Here is a 21,404-nt window from a genome sequence, read left to right as displayed (position 1 = left end):
AATTATGCGATTTACAAACAACACTCCTCTATTCAACTAATTAGTATAGAATTTTTGAGAAATAGGAGCAAAGGCAACTTACCTGTAGCGATGCTATTCTTTAGTTGTAATTTCAGAGTTGAACGTTATTTGAACCTTGCTAACAGCAACAAAGTTTTTGGGGATGACTCTCCACCCAACCGTAGGTTTAGTTGCACAAAATCTTGCTACAAATAGCCACCCCCGAGCCCTCAATCAATGTACTACTGCCAGGGAATCCTTTGTCTCACAATACTTTTCTCCCAAGAGAATGGATGATGGAATCATGGAATGATCTCCCATCTTCCTCACCATCTATTAAATAGAGCAAACATTGGAAGGGGAACCGCATGCACACACTCCATGTGTCAACATGCAACTTTTATTTCTTTATTTTAAGTTTAACTTAATTTAGTAATTCTCTTAATATAATTATTTCTTATTTTATTCCTTTTTACTTTTTGATAACTTTACTTATTTTTACTATTTTTATAGTTTATTTTTATTTAGAACTCTAGTATTGTTATTTACTATTTTATTTATTTATTATTATTATATTTTCTTCATTATTTATTATTTATTTACAATTATTATCTTTTCTTTATTGTTTATCATTTATTTTCTTATATTTTAATATTATATTATATTAGTTATTATTTATTATTTTTATTATTATTAGGGGACATTACATACTCCCCCTCTTTAAGGAACTTCGTTCCGAAGTTAAGTTGAATTATTTGACATTTCATTTAGTTAGTTATTTATTACTTCATGTTTGCCCTACACCCTTTGCTGAACTAGTATAACCAACAGGCATCGAAAGTTTTCACAACACCCGGGAAATCTCAAGGAATCTCTCTCCTTTTTCCCACTTTCGAAACCAGGCATAAGCCTCCCCAGTCTGTATCCTATTCCAAGGTTGGCCCCAAGGCTCGCACCTGACTCAGACTTCATCTGCCCCAAGGCAAGCATCCGGTACGGTATTCAATGACTCCGGGCATCTCGCAAGGCTAGCCCACTCCATCCACAACTACTAAGGCGCACAGCCCCAGGAATCGAAGTCCTTACACCCCCACCAGACTTCGACATCCCAATCCAATAACAGGCACCTAGCCTAGAACATCAGGCACTTGGCCTCCTCAATATGGTCCCATATCCCTTCAAGAGCTATCCATCAAGAGCTATACAAGACAAAGGAACCACTAGCATATGTAGTGTTGATTGAGTATGTCCCCAACCCATATGGTGTTACATATTCTCCCTCACAGGTATGGGCTCCTACGAGATCATCAAATAAACTGGCCCTCTCGGCCCATTTGTGGATTTCCTGTCAATCACCACATCTCAACATACATCCAATGCATTAGTTATAATCATAACATCATAGAAAATAATCTACATGCCAACTATTGCATGTCATCATGATAACATAACATCATTGTTAATCACCACATTCTCATGTTATAAAATCTGCTTGTAATTACCACATGCTTCACATCATAATATCCTCATAAGTTACAACATCAACATATGAACATCAAAGACATGTCATCACATAATAAATGAACCACATGTCAATATACCTCAATATAACATCATAATCCCTATGCATATCATATTCATCATGAGCATTCAACGTCATTATCATGATAAATAAATAAATAAGAACCACATATAAATCATTACCCTCTCATCCGAACTATATATGTTTACCACATACCATCTCATTATGAAACATCATTAATATGAGAATCATCTCAATACATATCAAATATAGAACAACAATACACTTTAAGCATTATTATCATGAATTGATTTCATTTACTTATATAAACAATGAATATTAACTATGAATTAAGATTATTCAACATCCCTCTAAGATCTATGTTATCTCATGAGTACTATTATTGTCATGTTTTCATCAAGGTACCAATTACTTTTCAATAATCATTTCTTGTTTTTTCTATTAGGAAGTTAACTATTTACACCGTAGGTATACTTATCTAAGTACATTGTTAAATTTCAAATGAGTCTCATCATCTTGAGCCTTAATCTCTCATCAACTATTCTTCTTTCCCCAAGGAAATTTTAGTGAAATTCATTGTTAAGATATTACCATTTGTACAATCATTTAAATCATCAATATCAAGTGAAAATTTCATGATCACTATATATATTGTGCTTATCCAAATGACACACATACACGAGGCCATCCTTATTTAAGTCTTATGTTATGCTTAATCCACCCGCATGAGGGCTTGTTGTCCCTTAGTGATTTATCCATCACTCACATAATTGTCATTGTTCATCTTAAAAATATTTTCCTATCTCATCAAGTTCCCACTTGATCTCTTTTATCATAGATTCACCCATCTTCAAGTTGGACTAGGGATTCTTCCACCTTAATTTCCACTTATTAAATATTTAGTTTAGAATTTGAAATGCTTAGAACCACTACCACCATTATCATCTATGAATGATCTGGTATGCCCAATGTGTTTGGCAATAACTTCTTTCAATAATAATGACACACTAGTAAGTTGTTTTATCTGAAGTAACACTAGGTCATCAATCCACTTGTGAGTAACATTTATTCAAGTACACCCTTTATTAGTTGATTCTTACTTCTTCGGCCAATTCATGTGTAATCATTCTCAAAGTCACATTATAGAATTTCCAATAGTATTTCTTCCTACACTTCATGCTCGGTGCTTTTCATTAGTCTACATAGTGTCTTTCTTTTTCCAAAAGTTAAACAATCATTATCCAAATACTTTATTGTGAAAAGAGATGTTTGTTTGTTTTTATCAAGATAAAAAGAATGTAGTAGCCACATGGGTCTTAATTGGTATTTCTAGTCCCTTTGCCCCAAAAAGGGGTTAACCAATCACTATGTTTGTATATCAATGTGTCCATTAAACTTTACCTAAAAATCAATATTTATTATGTCAATTTAGCATTGTGCATTACAAAGTACCCTGATTAAGAAGGCTAATATTCAACATCATTATTCATTAAACTTTTCCTTGCCATAGTTAAGATATCCCCTTACACTAAACCAACATATACACTTGTTGAGGCCCCGAAAATCGGGTCGACAACAAGGGGGATACCCACCCGGTCTGGAACTTGGTTGGCAGCTCCTTGCCCGTTTGGTATAGCGGGTCCGACTGGGGATAATGGGACCAGTTTCCCAATCTAAGGGGTGTGTGTGTGTATAGAGTTGGATGATGCTGATCTAGGAGTATTTTAAGCTAATTTAATTCAAACTTCTAAACTGACTCTATGCTATTGTAATCTAATAAAAACAACACATCTAATCTACGCTAACCCGGGGTGTATTTCTTCTATTATGCGATCTAAAGAGATTTCGAACAATAACTGGTAATAAAGATCATTCAGCTATCATAAGAATAGAAATCAATTAAGATAAACCATTCTGCATAAAAAGTTAGGAAAAATAGTTGTGAACAGCATATCGCATAATAAGTTATTCATATGTCAAGCACAAATAAATGACTCCACCGTACAGAAGTGCCAAATGGTAACCCACACATTCATACATTAACATATAAACAACTAAAACTGCATATCACTCTAGGAATATAAGAAGAAATTGGTCAAGAGATAAAAGTACCATTTATGACTGATTTCACTCATAAACTTCAAGCAATAACGATTTATCTCTACTTGTTCTAACATCTACTAAGAGTACAGAAGTGCAACATCAGTAGCAGACATTAAATGCAAACATTGATAAATCTCGATCCATCCATTCATCAAAAACCCCCTCCGAGGGTGCAAAAGTGCATGTTCTGAGGACAAGTTTTTTGACAAATTTCCGGACCCTTCTCCAAATGCCATGAGAAGGGTTAAATACTACTAACTAATTAATCTTAATTACATAAATTTAGGACACGGCTTCAAATGACCGCCCTTCTACTAAAACAAATTTATTTCTAAAAATTGAATCTAATTTCTAACCATTTCTGTATTTGCTCCTTAGTGCTGTAAGCAATGCAACTTTTGCCTGGGTAGAGTCGGCTGGCTGTCTTCTCCTTTCGTTGGAGCGATGAAAATAGAAATAACAAGAGCTGGCACCGCTTTCTGACAAACTAGAAGATATTTTCGAAAATCTTCCTCTGGCTTGGTGTATTCGCTGTGTGTATACTTGGTATAACCCAAATTTCTTTCAAACTGATTGTGTTGTTGCTATTTCGTTTTCCGGCCGTGCGAATGACTCGATGAGTTAGGGATTTCGTTGTCTGAAAAATTTTCCGTATTGAAAATTGCTTCCGTTCTTTGTTCCAGGCTTTTCTAGAGCGTCTTCCTTCTTTAGCGTCTTTCTTTTTGCTTTACCCAGTCTGAGCTTCAGGATCTTTTGTAAACATGCCACTTTTGTGCGCCTTTGACTATGAGTCTTGGATAGTCTATTTCCATCAGTATCTGTTGAGTGATACTCTGGAATCCGCGGTCCTGCTGCATGCGGCATCCGTTTGCGAAGGCATCTCTTCTCTGTTCTCGGAGTATTGACGCTTTCCCCTTTTCCTTAGATGTTTCCTGCACATTGATTTATATTAGTTGCTGCCTTACAGTTTACGCAAAGGAAAAGAGAAATGACGAAAAGATTGACATGAAAGCTTTAAGTTCTAATGAATGCATAATCATGACACTCATAATGACTTGACTCTTCGAAAAACGCAACACAATCCTTCTTGGATACTTTGGCATACAATCATTAATTTCTCTTAAGGCGCGCGCCCAATTTTGGTCTATAGATAGCTTTCCTTGAACACTATGTCGAGGAGTGGTTTCTGCGATTCGTATCGCAGTATCGAGGATTGCGATGTCAAGATGTGTCATCGCAGGAATTGATGGTCGCATTCATCGCAGATCGCAAATCACAGATCGCAGATCGCAGATTGCAAGATCGCAAGATCGTAGATCGCAAGTCGCGTTTTATCATTCAATCACTGTGTGCTGCTTATGCGATGTTGCGATATGCGACGTCGCATATCGGCCGTCGGCAATTCCTTAGCATTTCATTTTAAGAGCGCTTTTCAATATATGCGATGCGATGAATTTCGCGTCGCTCCTTCGCAGCTTATTTATGCGCATAGGAAAACGCTTCACTCTCTCTTTGCGATGCGATACAGCTTTAGAGAGTTAAAATACAAAAAAAATTGTGATAAAATGTTTTTTGGATTTTTGGTTAAGGGTCCCCATTTGCTTGGTGTTATTGCTAATACCAAACAAAGAGGGGGGTTGTTGGTGACCACAACAATGGTGATTCACTGTGAAGAACCAGTTATCTCTGTTTTTCAATTGAATTTCCACTTCCGAAAGATAAAAATTTTCATATGTCTAAATTTTGTTATGGACAGATAGAGTACATTACTCCTTATCCTATCAATGATACTTTGTCTCAACCTTTTCTTATTCCAATTGTTTGCTTCCTCATGCTTAGTTATTTCATTCACACCAGACATTACTTGGTCTTTTAAAGATAAAATAAGGTCTTCTTTGCGTGCTGGCTTTTTAAAATATTCTCATTTGTCGTAGGTAGAGCCTCTGCTACCCGCAAGCGTCCATAGCCTCGACAGGGTTACCTGTTATCCAGCAATGATCCTTTATCCTACTTGAGGTTATTTACAACATTTTAGAGAAAAACCCTTTCTGACACCTTTTCTTTTTTTATTCTCTAAAGAAAAATGTCTTGGTTTGGTGGCCAAATTATGACATAGTCATTCACTTGATTTACACTTTTGCTGAACAAGCTGGCTCGTGATGAGACCCCTTGTCTTTTGATTGCAACAATCTTGAGTCGTTTCCCTATTTTGGTAGACAGTTTTGGCAAAGTCAGCAAGTTATAATATCTATGATCATGATAAGCCGGCTCGTGATGAGACCTCTTATTCTTTGAGATATAGTGTTTTCTCGGATTGTTCCTCTGAATGCTGCGATTTCCTTTAGCAGGGAGGAAGTCATTGTTTTTCCTTAAGAAAGCTCTGGACGACAATAATAGAGTTTGAAAACAACAGCTTTACAGAGAATATTTATTTTATTATTGATACCTTTCATTGTGCTGATATAAAACAATTTTTTACCAAAGGTTGCTTTCATCAAAGTTTTTGAGGTTGAAACTAATATCATGTTTAGGCTAAGGTTAACTCTATTTGTCAATAATAAAAATCAGATTTTTCGAAAAGTTTTGCTACTTGTACAAGCGAAAAGCTCAAAATCTGATAGAGAATTAGTGTGCTCTTTCATGAATCCTTTTTAGTGACCATTTACAACTGGTTTTATTTATAAGAAAGAAAAAAAAAACAAATAAAAACTAAAACTATCCTACAAAAATAGAAGAGTGATCTTCTATGGAAAATACATTTTAAGAATCTGTCTATTCACAGGCAAAGAATCTCTTCTACCTGCCAAATCCTGCAACACAAACGTTGATGGGCCTATGACTTCTACAATCTGAAAAGGACCAAGCCACAGCTTCTGAAATTTCGTATGTTTGCCCTTTTCTTCATGAGCCTTATCCCATTTCAAAACTAAATCTCCCATCTGAAAGTTTTTTCTGGTCATTATGCTTGAGTCAAAAGAGGATTTTATTAGCGTTTGGTGATGAGCATGGGTTTTCTTAGCTTGTTCTCGTCATTCTTCTAATTTGATTATTTCCATTTGTCTCAATTGTAAGGAGGAAGTAGATACTTCATTGATGTATTGTACTAAAGACAAAGAGGGAATGACTAAGTGAGTTGGAAGAACCACTTCTTTCCCATAAACTAAATTAAAGGGAGAAGTGCCGATTGAAGCTTTCTTCGTAATTCTATCTGCCCATAAAGCATTTACCAACGCTTTGTGCCAATTCTTTTGGTTTTGGTCGACTGTTCTTTTAATAATCTTGATTAGGTTCTTGTTTGTTGATTCAGCCAATCCATTACCTTGCGGATAGTAGTTGGCAGAATATTTCAGTTTGAACCCTCTTTTAAGTGCAAACTCAGTCATGGTATTTCCAGAAAAGTATGAAGCATTATCAAACATTAAGGCCGTTGGCAATCCAAACCTAGTGATTATAAATTGATCTATGAATTCAATAATGTTTTCAGAATTAGCTGTCTTGAGAGGAACTGCTTCTACCCATTTAGTAAAATAATCTATTGCCGTGAGGATGTACCTATGCTGCTTAGAAGAGTGAGGAACGATCTCACCTATTATGTCCAAGCCCCATTGACTGAATGGTTGCTCGATGTTAACCGGCTGTAGTGGCATGGATGATTTCTTTTGTTTCCCTGCAGCAGTCTGGCAGACTTGGCATTTCCTCATGTAACTGTGTGAGTCTTTGAACAGCGTGGGCCAATAATATCCTGCACGTAAGATTTTATGTGCAGTAGCGTCTCCAGCATAGTGTCCACCTGCTGGTCCATCGTGGAGTTCCTGCAAAACCTTTTCGGCTTCAGTTTTCTCAAGACACCTAAGAAGCACAGAATCGTAATTCCTTTTAAACAGAACATCATTTATGAGCTGGTATTGTTTAGCTTTCAATCTCAGAGCTCTTTTCTTGGTGTGATCCAGGTGTGATGGAGCATACCCGTTCTTAAGATAATAAATGGTGTCAGCATATAATGATTCTGCGTCGTTTAGGCTTACCTCATACTTATGTACCTCTTCAGATGAGTTCTCAGGAATTTGCGATGCTCCAGCTAACATCTTGCAGAAGCCTTGACCTCTTACAATGTTTGCTGGTTTGATCTCAAGATCGTATTCTTGTAAAGCGGTGATCCAATTTGCTCTCTTTTCGCCCACATCCCTCTGTATCAGAAGGTTTCTTACCGCTGGAAATGGTACTATGACTTTGGTATGGGCTTTAAGTAAGAAAGGTATGAAATACTTGATCGCTTTGAAAACAGCATATCCCTGTTTCTCCACGTCTGAATAATTGAGTTCAGCACCTTGTAAGTTCGAGCTAAAAAATGAGATTGGAGCTTCCGCCTTTTCTTGATTTGCTTGAGTTAGAATCGCGGCATAAGATTTCTCTATAAAAGATTCTGAAAAATTCGGGGTCGCTAAAGATGGAGTGTTAATGATAGCTTGTTTGATCAAGTTGAATGCTTCATGCTCATCTTGACTCCATTTAAAATTTGAATTCTTTTTTATCATATTTTGCAAAGGAGAAACAATACGTGAAAAATCTAGGACAAATCTCTTTACAAAATTGATTTGACCAAGGAAAGATTGCATGGCTTTTTTGTTATGAGGCATGGATATTTCGGAAATTTCTTTGATTCTGTCAGGTTCAATGTGAATACCAGATTTTGACACTATGAATCCTAGCAATTTTCCTTCACTTAATGCGAAAAAAGATTTCTTTGGGTTAAGTGAAATCCCATACCTTAAACATCGTTGAAAGATTTGTTTCAAGTCTTTGAGATGGTCGCTTCGCTTCTTGGAGTACACTGTTATATCATCCAGGTAAATCACTACAGATCTATTGACTAAACCTTTAAATGCGATGTCCATGGCTCTCTGAAAGGTAGCGCCGGCATTGATCAGACCAAATGGCATCTTCCGATATGCGTATGTGCCCCATTTAGTTCGGAATGTGGTTTTTAACTGATCATCGGGATGTACCAGCACTTGATTGTATCCTGAAAATCCATCCAGAAAAGACATTAATTCTGAGCCTGCTACTGTCTGTAATATTTGCTCCATAGGTGGGAGGGGAAAATTGTCTTTTTGACAGGCTTTGTTGAGATTCCGGAAATCGATACAGATTCTAATATCTCCATTTTTCTTTCTAATGGGCACCATATTGGATACCCATTTGGAATGTCTGACGGGGAAAATTATTTTGGCTCTCAACAACTTATTTAGCTCAGTTTTTATTTGATTTTCTAAATTGGGGTGGATTTTTCTGAGTTTCTGCTGGACAAGTTTTTCGTTGTCAATCATAGGGATAGTGTGTTGAATGATAAAAGTGTCGTATGTCTTCAGCTCATCGTAACTCCAGGCAAAAACGTTTTTGTATTGTCTCAAAAGACAGATATATGCTGATTTTTCTTCAGGGGCTAGGCCGTGGCCTAGATTAACGTTTTGTGGTTTCTCATTGGTTCCTAGGTTTACTAATTCGTAGTTCAGAGTCGAACTGTAGAGTTTAGAATTGGTAGACCTTTTAAACCGACTTTTCAAATCATGTAAGTCTTCTAACTTAACCACCGATTTAGGTATAGCATTATCAGTTCTATTTTGTTGTATTTGGTGATCATGATGGTCTTCGTCAATTATTTGATTTGAGTAGGATCCTTCAGAAGCGAGGAAATTTACAATGTCAGGATCGTCATTGAATACTCTCCAGTTTGTGATGTTGTCAGGGATGGATGGTCTAAAGATTAATTCTATTGAGAATCTATCTGGACTAAAATCTTCGGAGGGAATAAGTCTAGAGGCTACGTTAGCTAACAGGTCTGCACTTGCATTTTGGAGTCTAGGGATTGACGAAATATTGAATGCTATGAAATGTGCAGTCAGATCTTGTACTAAAGATTGATAGTGCTTCAAATGACCTGATATGCAATGTATGGTGTTACGTACTTGTTTGACGACAATCTCAGAGTCTCCAAAGACTTGAAGGTACTTAACATTCAACCTGATTGCTTTGTATAGGCCTTGCACCAAGGCCTCGTATTCCGCTGTATTGTTTGTGCAATCGAATTCAAGTCTGCACGTAAGCATGGTTTTATTTCCATCTGGGCTAATCAGAACGCATCCTACTCCTGCTCCCTCGTTAGATTTGGAGCCATCAAAATATAATTTCCAAAACAAAGATGTATTTATAGAGTTATCTAAAAAATTAACACATTTTGAATTATCAGTTTGGGAAAAATTTTCAACTTGGGACAAAACTGAATTTTCTAAGTAAGGTGAGGTATGAGCATTGAAATTGCCGAGGAAAGAATCTACCGAGTAATTGCCTATGATACTGCTGTTGTATGCTATTGCTTCATTTTCTCCCTCCAATTCTGCCACTATGTACTTTTGGTGTAACTCTCGTTCAACCTTTATCTGATTCGGTTTACCATTGTAGGGTAACCACATGTGCGACCAGTCGGTTGAGAAATATCCATGGAGTTTTTCGGACCAATCCCTGCTAAGAATCAAACCATAGAATTCAGGGATATCAGCTACTAGAATGTCAATAACCTGACATACCTTCGGGTTAGACGACAATCTTATGGTCACTTGATTAAGTTCACCAATCACTTCGACTTGAGATCGATCAAGCTGAACTATGCGCACCGCAGATTTTTGTGGTTGAACATTCAATTTGGCACATATTGATTTGGGTAAAATATTCGTTGAAGCACCAAAATCAACCAAGCAATTGTGCACGTTTTTATTGAAAATTTCATAAGTGAGAAGAAAAGGGGGAGTATGAGATCTTGATCTTCCTCCAATCAAGGCAATGTCATTTGGGTCAATCTTATTGATCGTGTTGGTTGGAGGTCTTCCCATGTTGTGGGAAGCTACAGCTGTAGGTAAAGATGTAGTAGGCACGGCATGTAATTCTTTCATCATTATTTTCTGTTGATGTTTCAATTTGCTCAACTCGTAAAGAGTGATATTAGCCCTAGTCTTTTTCATGTCATCGATAATGTTATACTCCATTTCATCCGACACAATCAGTGTTCTTGATGGAGGTGTTTGATCTGATTGGACTGGGCTAGATTGGGTTGCTCTAGCGGTTGTTTTCTTTGTTGCGACCTTATCTTTTGTTGCAGGTCTTGCGCCCTTTTGTTTAGGGGTAGTTTGGGGAGGATCAAGTTGATTTTTGCTTCGTGTGCAAACTGGAAATGCTTCTTGATCTTCTTCTTGTGGGAGGATGAAATCCCACATTCCTTGTAGTTCCACAACTTCTTCGTCATCGGTCTGCCCTTCAGTGGTATTCTCTTCTTCTTCTTCTTCTTCGGATTCGACGTTTGAGATAGCGTTGGGTGGTTTCACATCCATTGGAGGATTTCTTTTAAAAGTTCTGTAAGGCTTTTTTGAAGAAGTTTCTGCTACTTGTTTTTTTATGTCAATCATCTCATTGGACATGGCCTTTAATACTTTTTGTAATCCTTCCAAATCGAAAGGATCTTTCGTTTGTTTCTTCTTGGTGTCTTCTTTGAAAGAGATTTTCTTAGATTTGCGTTCCTCTATCGGAGATCTCTTTTCTAGGGCTACTACGCGTTTTTCTACTGCTATCGCTTCTGTCAAGTTTTCAACTAAGGTTGTCTTATTTGCCCTATCTACGAAGATTGCCAAGTTTGATGGTAAGGCCGTAATATACCATTCACATCTTACTTCCTCGCTGGGTTGGGAAGCAGCGGGAATTTTGTTGAGGATCTTATTGAACCGTAAATTGAAATCTTTAATGGGTTCTCTAGCCTCGGCTTTAAGATTGGATAGGTCATTGATCAACGTCGCCGTTGATCTGTCATCACCGAACTTGGTAAGGAATTGACTTTGAAAAATGTCCCAACTTGTGATAGACCCGTAAGGTAACGAAAAGTACCATGACCCGGCTGTCCCTTGCATTGTATAGGGAAAAAGCCGGACGACAGCATCCTCGTTGGTAACTCCGTTGAGATTAACAGAAAGCATGAAATTATTAATATGCTCTTCAGCTAGCATGCCTGTTTCTGGATTGAATTTGGGTAGCCATTTCTCAGGATGGGCCGGTATTGGGCTCAGAGGTGGAGGCATTAAAACCGCCCCAGGATTGTTCCATGGAGACTGGGCCATCATTGAGCTGCTAGTGAATGAAAGTGCAGAGGATGATCCCTGATGCTGAGAAGATGAAGATATTATGATCTTTGATGATCGAAGAGGAGGGGTTGTGGAAGATGGATGAGTGATTTGGAATGAAGATGTGGGTGGCTGACTTCGCGGTGAGGGAGTTGAGATGGACGACGTAGATGAAAGAGTCTCACTATCAGACTCTGGTGGTGTTTTCCTTGCTCTTTTCCTGGTGGGGAGAGGGATTTCAGTTGGCTGAATGCCAAATTTTTCACTCTTCAATCTGGTCAGGGGATGAGCAGGGTTGTACTGTGAAGTCACGCTGCTTTGAGATTTATCAGACCTCTGAGTAAAAATAGAGAATCCCTGGAGTTTACGAATCAGAGTTTGAACATCAGGGGGTTCAATGATAAATTGGTCTGAAATATTAGGGTATGTAGCAGCGGTTGATACTCGAGCGACTTCTGACTCTGGATTTAAACGTACTAGGGAAGTCGGGGGAGTTGATGAGGGTGATTTACTCTCAGAATGGTATTTAGATTTTGATTTAGGTGCCATTCGTAGTTCGTGCCCTCCTTCTAGCGCCAAATATGTTGAGGCCCCGAAAATCGGGTCGACAACAAGGGGGATACCCACCCGGTCCGGAACTTGGTTGGCAGCTCCTTGCCTGTTTGGTATAACGGGTCCGACTGGGGATAATGGGACCAGTTTCCCAATCTAAGGTGTGTGTGTGTGTGTAGAGTTGGATGACGCTGATCTAGGAGTATTTTAAGCTAATTTAATTCAAACTTCTAAACTGACTCTATGCTATTGTAATCTAATAAAAACAACACATCTAATCTACGCTAACCCGGGGTGTATTTCTTCTATTATGCGATCTAAAGAGATTTCGAACAATAACTGGTAATAAAGATCATTCAGCTATCATAAGAATAGAAATCAATTAAGATAAACCATTCTGCATAAAAAGTTAGGCAAAACAGTTGTGAACAACATATCGCATAATAAGTTATTCATATGTCAAGCACAAATAAATGAATCCACCGTACAGAAGTGCCAAATGGTAACCCACACATTCATACATTAACATATAAACAACTAAAACTGCATATCACTCTAGGAATATAAGAAGAAATTGGTCAAGAGATAAAAGTACCATTTATGACTGATTTCACTCATAAACTTCAAGCAATAATGATTTATCTCTACTTGTTCTAACATCTACTAAGAGTACAGAAGTGCAACATCAGTAGCAGACATTAAATGCAAACATTGATAAATCTCGATCCATCCATTCATCAAAAACCCCCTCCGAGGGTGCAAAAGTGCATGTTATGAGGACAAGTTTTTTGACAAATTTCCGGACCCTTCTCCAAATGCCATGAGAAGGGTTAAATACTACTAACTAATTAATCTTAATTACATAAATTTAGGACACGGCTTCAAATGACCGCCCTTCTACTAAAACAAATTTATTTCTAAAAATTGAATCTAATTTCTAACTGTTTCTGTATTTGCTCCTTAGTGCTGTAAGCAATGCAACGTTCGCCTGGGGAGAGTCGGCTGGCTGTCTTCTCCTTTCGTTCGAGCGATGAAAATAGAAATAACAAGAGCTGGCATCGCTTTCTGACAAACTAGAAGATATTTTCGAAAATCTTCCTCTGGCTTGGTGTATTCGCTGTGTGTATACTTGGTATAACCCAAATTTCTTTCAAACTGATTGTGCTGTTGCTATTTCGGTTTCCGGCCGTGCGAATGACTCGATGAGTTAGGGATTTCGTTGTCTGAACAATTTTCCGTATTGAAAATTGCTTCCGTTCTTTGTTCCAGGCTTTTCTGGAGCGTCTTCCTTCTTTAGCGTCTTTCTTTTTGCTTTACCGAGTCTGAGCTTCAGGATCTTTTGTAAACATGCCGCTTTTGTGCGCCTTTGACTCTGAGTCTTGGATAGTCTATTTCCATCAGTATCTGTTGAGTGATACTCTGGAATCCGCGGTCCTGGTGCATGCGGCATCCGTTTGCGAAGGCATCTCTTCTCTGTTCTCGGAGTATTGACGTTTTCCCCTTTTCCTTAGATGTTTCCTGCACATTGATTTATATTAGTTGCTGCCTTACAGTTTACGCAAAGGAAAAGAGAAATGACGAAAAGATTGACATGAAAGCTTTAAGTTCTAATGAATGCATAATCATGACACTCATAATGACTTGACTCTTCGAAAAACGCAACACAATCCTTCTTGGATACTTTGGCATACAATCATTAATTTCTCTTAAGGCGCGCACCCAATTTTGGTCTACAGACAGCGTTCCTTGAACACTATGTCGAGGAGTGGTTTCTACGATTCGTATCGCAGTATCGAGGATTGCGATGTCAAGATGTGTCATTGCAGGAATTGATGGTCGCATTCATCGAAGATCGCAAATCGCAGATCGCAAGATCGCAAGATCGCAGATCGCAAATCGCATTTTATCATTCAATCACTGTGTGCTGCTTATGCGATGTTGCGATATGCGACGTCGCATATCGGCCGTCGGCGATTCCTTAGCTTTTCATTTTAAGAGCGCTTTTCAATATATGCGATGCGATGAATTTCGCGTCGCTCCTTCGCAGCTTATTTATGCGCATAGGAAAACGCTTCACTCTCTCTTTGCGATGCGATACAGCTTTAGAGAGTTAAAATACAAAAAAAATTGTGATAAAATGTTTTTGGATTTTTTGTTAAGGGTCCCCATTTGCTTGGTGTTATTGCTAATACCAAACAAAGAGGGGGGTTGTTGGTGACCAAAACAACACTTTAAATCCATTTTTTTAAAAATAAATTCCTCTTTTATAAGCTCATTTAAAAAACAACTTCACTATAACTTATAATCTAATAACATAACTAATTTTAAAATCACTAGTGCACTGATTAACAATTTGTATTTACATATATCAAATATTTTCACCTATTATTATATTTCAATACACAATTTTTTTTCCTCAGTATTACATTTTCTCACAGTATATTTATTATTTATTCTATTAATAAAATATTTACCATCCGTCCAAAATAATTATATTTATTATTTTGATATAATTTCACTTTGTAAAAATTATATTATATATATATATATATATATATATATATATATATATATATATATATATATATATATATCTATATATATATATTACAAAATTACAAATACATCTCAGAAAAAGAATGTAATTTTAAATGTGCTCACATGTTATAAAGAATTGATTACTAGATTTAAACACCTTCCACCTTATTGTATTAATCATAATAAGTACGTTAAACTCTAGACCATGTTAATGGGTAAAGTGTCCAACTCACTCTTTTAAGAAAAGTCAATGCCTACTCAAGCAAGTCTATTACCGAATGCCTTTACATGTCTATGAGCAGTTATAGCATGATTTTTTCTTCTTCTTAAATTAGATAGGAAAACACGATTGGTTTTTTTTCCAGTAACAATAAAATCAAGTCTCCTCCCTTACGGTAGCAGCTAACAAAGTGAGAACTAAATAGTGAAATAAATAAATAATTGATGGTTTTTATCATTTTGTTTTTATGGGTTATTATAACCAAAAATGATTAGAGTTTTGATACACAAATTTTGTTATTTTAGGAGTTGTAAAGAAAATGTTCAATTGATGGTTTTTATCATTTTGTTTGTATGGGTTATTATAACCAAAAATGATTCGAGTTTTGACACACAAATTGTGTTATTTTAGGAGTTGTAAAGAAAATGCTCAGAAATAATTGCTCATCTTCAACATTTATTATTATTATTAAAAGCAAATTCTGTGGATTTCAATTAAATTTGACTAGATTAATTGAAATTTAATATAAATAAAACAATATTCAAATTTATTAACTATTTTCATCTATTAACACAACTAATATTCTGAAACTTTATTTTCATTAAGAAAAATAATTTTCAGATATATAATATTTACTATTAACACAACTAATATTCTAAAACTTTATTTTCATTAAAAACCCTCTTTAAATGAGTTAAGTAATTGATTTTTATTTTTGAAGTTTCATTCTTATAGGTTAACCACTCATATAAACAGTCAAATACATTTATTTATTTTAAGTAATAATTTTATAACTCTAATTCAAACATTGAAAATAATAATATTTTATGATTTCCTAAATGATTATGTGATACATTTTTCTGGCATGTTTTAACTCATAATACTATTATCAAAGTATATTAATTGTTGTTCATAATTGTTCACGCGTTATCTCCTTCAAAATATGTAAACTCAAAATGGGTTATTGGATACGACCAGTGTGCATGCTCTCCAGTTCATAAACTCTTATTACTACTCATAACCACGTATGTGAAAGAAGTGGAAATCCATACAATCGTCATGGTTATCAGTAATGATAGGCATGAAAATCGAACCTCGATCAGTCATAAATTCATCCACCACCATCAATTTAAAAGTATTAATGTTCCAGAGACTCTGAACAGAACAACTCCAACACTGCAAAGGCCACGAAAATGCCCTAAAGTCCGACGGTTACTCAGGTTTTTTTTTTAATTTAATCCTGAAGGTGGTGAAGCTAGTGGAACATTAGTCACGGTAGTGAACAAGTTCTCAGGAAAAACGACCAATGGGGATTTTGTCGGTCACTAACGCAGTTCACTCCGATGAATGTCCTTTTTGACCGGTTTTGCCACTTCTGGAGTGCACGGGTTGTGCCTTGGACTCGTCGGCATCGACTCCTACCCCACGAGAAATTGTGGCCATGGCCATTTATGCGATAGCACTAACCAGATGCCGCCTGTCTCTTTGGCAGAGTTCAACTAATAATGGTTTTTATATAGAATTAGTGGTTGTGGAGAAAGAAACTGTGGTGGAAATGGGTTATATTATCCACCAAATAACTACTATGGTTTATATTACCCAGATTATCATGAGGATGTCATATGCTCACTTGCTAATTTATTTATTTTTTAAGTCTAATTTAAAAAGTAAACCACAAACCCTTCAAACACAGGGAAAACAAAGGTGGAGTGAATTAACAATGTGTTATCTTAATGTTAATGATTTTCAACAAAATTTTAGGAGCTTTGGTTCGCAAGTTTCTTTTGAATTTGGGTTTTCAGTACATGCATAATATCTTAAGATCATTTTTTTTAACGAAAAAGCATGATTGCATAATATCTTAAGATCATTACATCCATGTAAAGTTTTTAAAATTACAATGGTAGGTTCAAGAACATATATATATATATAATTACATGCAAACAAGAAGTGTGTCGAGTTTATCTTTAATAATAAAGAAATTTTATTTTACTTTTTTAAAAGAAATGTTATTTATTTAATAATTTGCGAAAATTAAAGATTATTTTTATTTTTCTAGTCTACTTATTAAATTCTTCCCTATCATCACAATCAAGATCAAGTATTTTTTTTTTTTAACTTTTACCTAGAGGTCAAATAGAGTGGAAACTCACTCTGATACCATATGTAACAACCCCAAAATTAAAACATGCAACTAATTAGATCAATTATGCGATTTACAAACAACACTCCTCTATTCAACTAATTAGTATAGAATTTTTGAGAAATAGGAGCAAAGGCAACTTACTTGTAGCGATGATATTCCTTACTTGTAATTTCAAAGTTGAACGCTAATTAAACCCTGCTAACCGCAACAAAATTTTTGGGGACCACTCTCCACTCAACCGCAGTTGCACAAAATCTTGCTACAACTGGCCACTCCCGAGCTCTCAATCAACTTACTATTGTCAGGGAATCCTTTGTCTCACAACACTTTTCTCCCAAGAGAATGGATGATGGAATCATGGAATGATCTTTGTCTCACAACACTTTTCTCCCAAGAGAATGGATGATGGAATCATGGAATGATCTCTCATCTTCCTCATCGTCTATTAAATAGAGCAAACATTGGAAGGGGAACCGCATGCACACACTCTATGTGTCAACATGCAACTTTTATTTCTTTATTTTAAGTTTAACTTAATTTAGTAATTCTCTTAATATAATTCTTTCTTATTTTATTCCTTTTTACTTTTTGATAACTTTACTTATTTTTACTATTTTTATAGTTCTCTTAATTTAACTCTTTCTTATTTTATTGTGCTTTTTTGTTAACTTTACTTATTTTTACTATTTTTATAGTTTTTTTATTTATATTTATTTTATTGTGCTTTTTTGTTAGCTTTACTTAGTTTTACTATTTTTATAGTTTACTTATATTTATATTTATTTAGAACTCTAGTATTATTATTTACTATTTTATTTATTTATTATTATTATATTTTCTTCATTATTTATTATTTATTTACTATTATTATCTTTTATTTATTGTTTATCATTTATTTTCTTATATTTTAATATTATACTATATTATTAATTATTTATTATTTTTATTATTGTTAGGGGACATTACAGCTACTACAACATCAAATTTAGTAGACAAAAAACTGAAGACTTTTTCAACCACTATTTGAATCTCATCATTGTATATTTTTCACTGGTTTATAATGGTCAAAACTTGATTCATGAATGAATTGATATTATTTGTGTCTTTCATTTGCAAGCTTTCAAATTCTCTCCTAATATTCCACAACTTAACCCTATTTACTTTGGTCATACCTTGATAGCTCATTTCCAATATCTCCCACATTGTCTTTCTCGAAGTCGTGGTCATGATTTTCTAAAATATAGATTCATCCACTGCTTGTTGGATAAGTTGTAATGCATGCACATTCTTCTTTTTGTTTAAAATCAATTGGTCCTTTTGTGCATTCGTGAGTGTTTGTTTTGTTACATGATCTATAGGTTTAACTATTTAGTGTTAATGTAATCCCTAAGATCTTGAGCATATAACATAATCTCCATCTTAATAGCCCACATATCATAATTCTTCCTTGTGAATGATAGAGGTTACGAATGGAATTTCGTTGAATCCATTCCCTTTTTAAATCTCCTAAAAAAATATCTCTTGAATAACAAAATATGACTAAAATAACCCTTTCTTTCTTTTCTTTTTTTATAAGACAAAAGTCTCTTTACGCCGTAAGGCGTTTCCCTCTGAAATGGACTCCCCCAAATGCCTTTCTGTCCTAATCGTAGCCGTTAGATCTTTTGTTAGACGATTGAACAAAAATCAGCCGTCTAATTTAATAAAAAAATGTTTTAAAACATTAAAAAACCTTAAAAAGCGTTATTAGGCGAATGAACAATGCTCTCCGCTTGACATCTGTGCGCTTTTTACGGAGGAGTTCCAGATAGAGTCCGTTTGAATTCTTAGTGGAGTTTATGGCAATGAACTCCAGCGCCGGTGAAGCCTTTTCGTGGCCTCAAGGATGGCGTTAAAGTCCCTTTTGTTGGCGAAATCAGGTGGGTATTTTTGAAGGAGGCAGTGAAAGTATGGCTGCGAAATCCGAAGAATTTGGCACTGTTAATATGGGGTATTGCTGTGGCAGTATCTGGAGCTATTCTTTTTTTGGTTCTGGTTGGCTTTCTTAACAGGGCCGTGCCTAAAAAGAGTGAGAGGGATGCCTGGTTTGAGGTCAATAATCAAATTCTAAATGCGCTTTTTACCATGATGTGCCTTTATCTACACCCACAGCGTTGTTATCATCTTTTACTTCTCATTAGATGGAAACCAGAGGACATTGTCAATCTTAGAAAGGTCTACTGTAAAAATGAGACTTACAAACCTCATGAGTGGGCACACATGATGGTAGTTGTGCTACTTCTGCAAATAAATTGTTTTGCGCAGTATGCGCTCTGTGGTCTGAATTGGGGCTATAAGAGATCACAGCGTCCGGCTATTGGAGTGGGTTTGTGCGTTTCTGTTGCAATAGGCGCCCCTGTTGCAGCTGGTCTTTATCTTATCCTGAGTCCTCTTGGGAAAGATTACGAAGCCGAAGGTGATTTGGAGACTACGGTTATAAGTATCACTGATGCAGATGCAGATGCAGATGTTATTAGGATAGATGATAACTCTGTGAAAAACAAATCTACATACGCGCGGCTTGAGAAGAAATACTCTCTTCTTAGAAGAGGTAGTAAAAGAATGGAACCTAAACCGGAATGGCAGGGAGGTCTATTTGACTGCTGGAGTGATCCTTCTGTTGCATTTTTTTCAACATTTTGTGGGTTCTGCGTTTTTGGGTGGAATATGGATAGACTGGGGTTTGGGAACATGTATGTGCACATAGTGACCTTCATTTTGTTGTGCATGGCCCCTTATTGGATCTTCACCTTGGCTGCTGTCAATATTGATAATGAGAATATTCGGGAAGGTCTTGGTATCACTGGGATCATTCTTTGCGTGTTTGGGCTTCTGTACGGTGGGTTTTGGAGGATTCAGATGCGGAAGAGGTTTGGCTTACCTGGAAATGGCTGCTGTTGTGGGCAGCCTAATGTGACAGATCTAATGCAGTGGCTTTTCTGCGGTGTTTGTTCTCTCTGTCAGGAGGTTCGCACTGGAAATTTCTATGAGGTCTGTGAGGATAAACTCTATTCTAAAAAATATCTTGGCCAAGATTCACAAGACCTGAGAGATGCTTCACCGAGTTTGGCTCCGTTGGGTCATGAACCAGGATCACCAGCTTTGAATTCACCCTCTTGGGTCAAATCAGACATGTCACCAAATTTGAATGCTCAAGCTTCAGTGTCGCCAGTTTTGAGTCCAATGCATTATTCCATTGAAAACTCTCTTCCTCCACAGGGTATGCCCCTTGTGCGGGAAGGGTCGACATTTCCTTTGTCTAACTTTCTTTCAGCGGAAACTCATATTACGATTTCTCCAGATTCAGAATCAGCGGATGCACATAACGTGGCAGCTCAAACAGAAAATCTAAAGAGGGACGGCTATCCGATGAATGCACCCATTCCCCAGAGACTGGAAAAATAAGAATAGGGCATTAACGCAATCATACTCCTATGGTTGATGGCTGGAAGGTTAAATTGAATTACCCTGGAAACTTGTCCAGTATTAAGATGCATCTAGACATTGACTTGTTCTGTAGCTTTCTGCAGTGCCCATTGTTACAGTTTACACTTCAGGTTTGGTTGATTCTTTTCTTTATTCGATACAGTGGTTAGATAGAAACGTTCATTGGCATTGTTCTTTAGTCCATGAAACCTTACCTTACTTAGAAGGGGTTGATTGGTGCAGGAACAACATTTCGAGCTTTACAGATCATCCATCCGTCTTTTATGTTGCTCCACGGACTGTGAAAGTAAGAAATGTGAGATAAGAGCAGTCAACAGTTCCTCACTGATGTATATTTGTCTGCAAATACGCAGAATATGAGATTCTGATTTTTAACTGTGTTGATGCAATTTAATTTTGCTTTCTCATCTAAATTATCTGACTGAATCCTGTGTAGTGAGTTAGTAATATATTTTGGGACAAATTGCATTACCTGTACTGAACCACATCCTAACATGGAATATTGCCCGTGTATGGTTTGCATTTATGTTCTGTACATTCAAATTTACATGATTTATGGTTCTATGGACAAAGCTGGATAGTTCTTTCTAATTCTTGATCACTATGTGGATCCAATACATTGAACTTGGAGCATTGCTGACAAATGAAGAGGAT

The 21,404-nt window shown here is 36.3% G+C and overlaps 1 protein-coding gene across 1 annotated transcript in view; it reads left to right on the top strand.

Moving 5' to 3' along the window:
- Nucleotides 1-21,139, top strand: part of LOC149147043 (uncharacterized) — a 146,080-nt gene extending 124,941 nt beyond the window's left edge. Inside the window, exons 4-5 of the mRNA XM_089441692.1 lie at nt 19,120-20,860; nt 20,973-21,139. Coding sequence (XP_089297818.1) covers nt 19,120-20,708 — 1,589 coding nt within the window. The 3' untranslated portion in view covers nt 20,709-20,860; nt 20,973-21,139. The remainder of the gene's footprint in view (nt 1-19,119; nt 20,861-20,972) is intronic.
- Nucleotides 21,140-21,404: the final 265 nt, after the last annotated feature.

The sequence above is a fragment of the Pinus tabuliformis genome, chromosome 9, assembly GCF_031772625.1.
Source record: "Pinus tabuliformis cultivar Carrire ecotype Pingquan chromosome 9, CPIR1, whole genome shotgun sequence".
In the NCBI taxonomy this organism is placed as follows: Eukaryota; Viridiplantae; Streptophyta; class Pinopsida; order Pinales; family Pinaceae; genus Pinus; species Pinus tabuliformis.
Note: the sequence above shows the minus strand (reverse complement) of the source record. Positions and strands in the feature narration are given on the sequence as shown.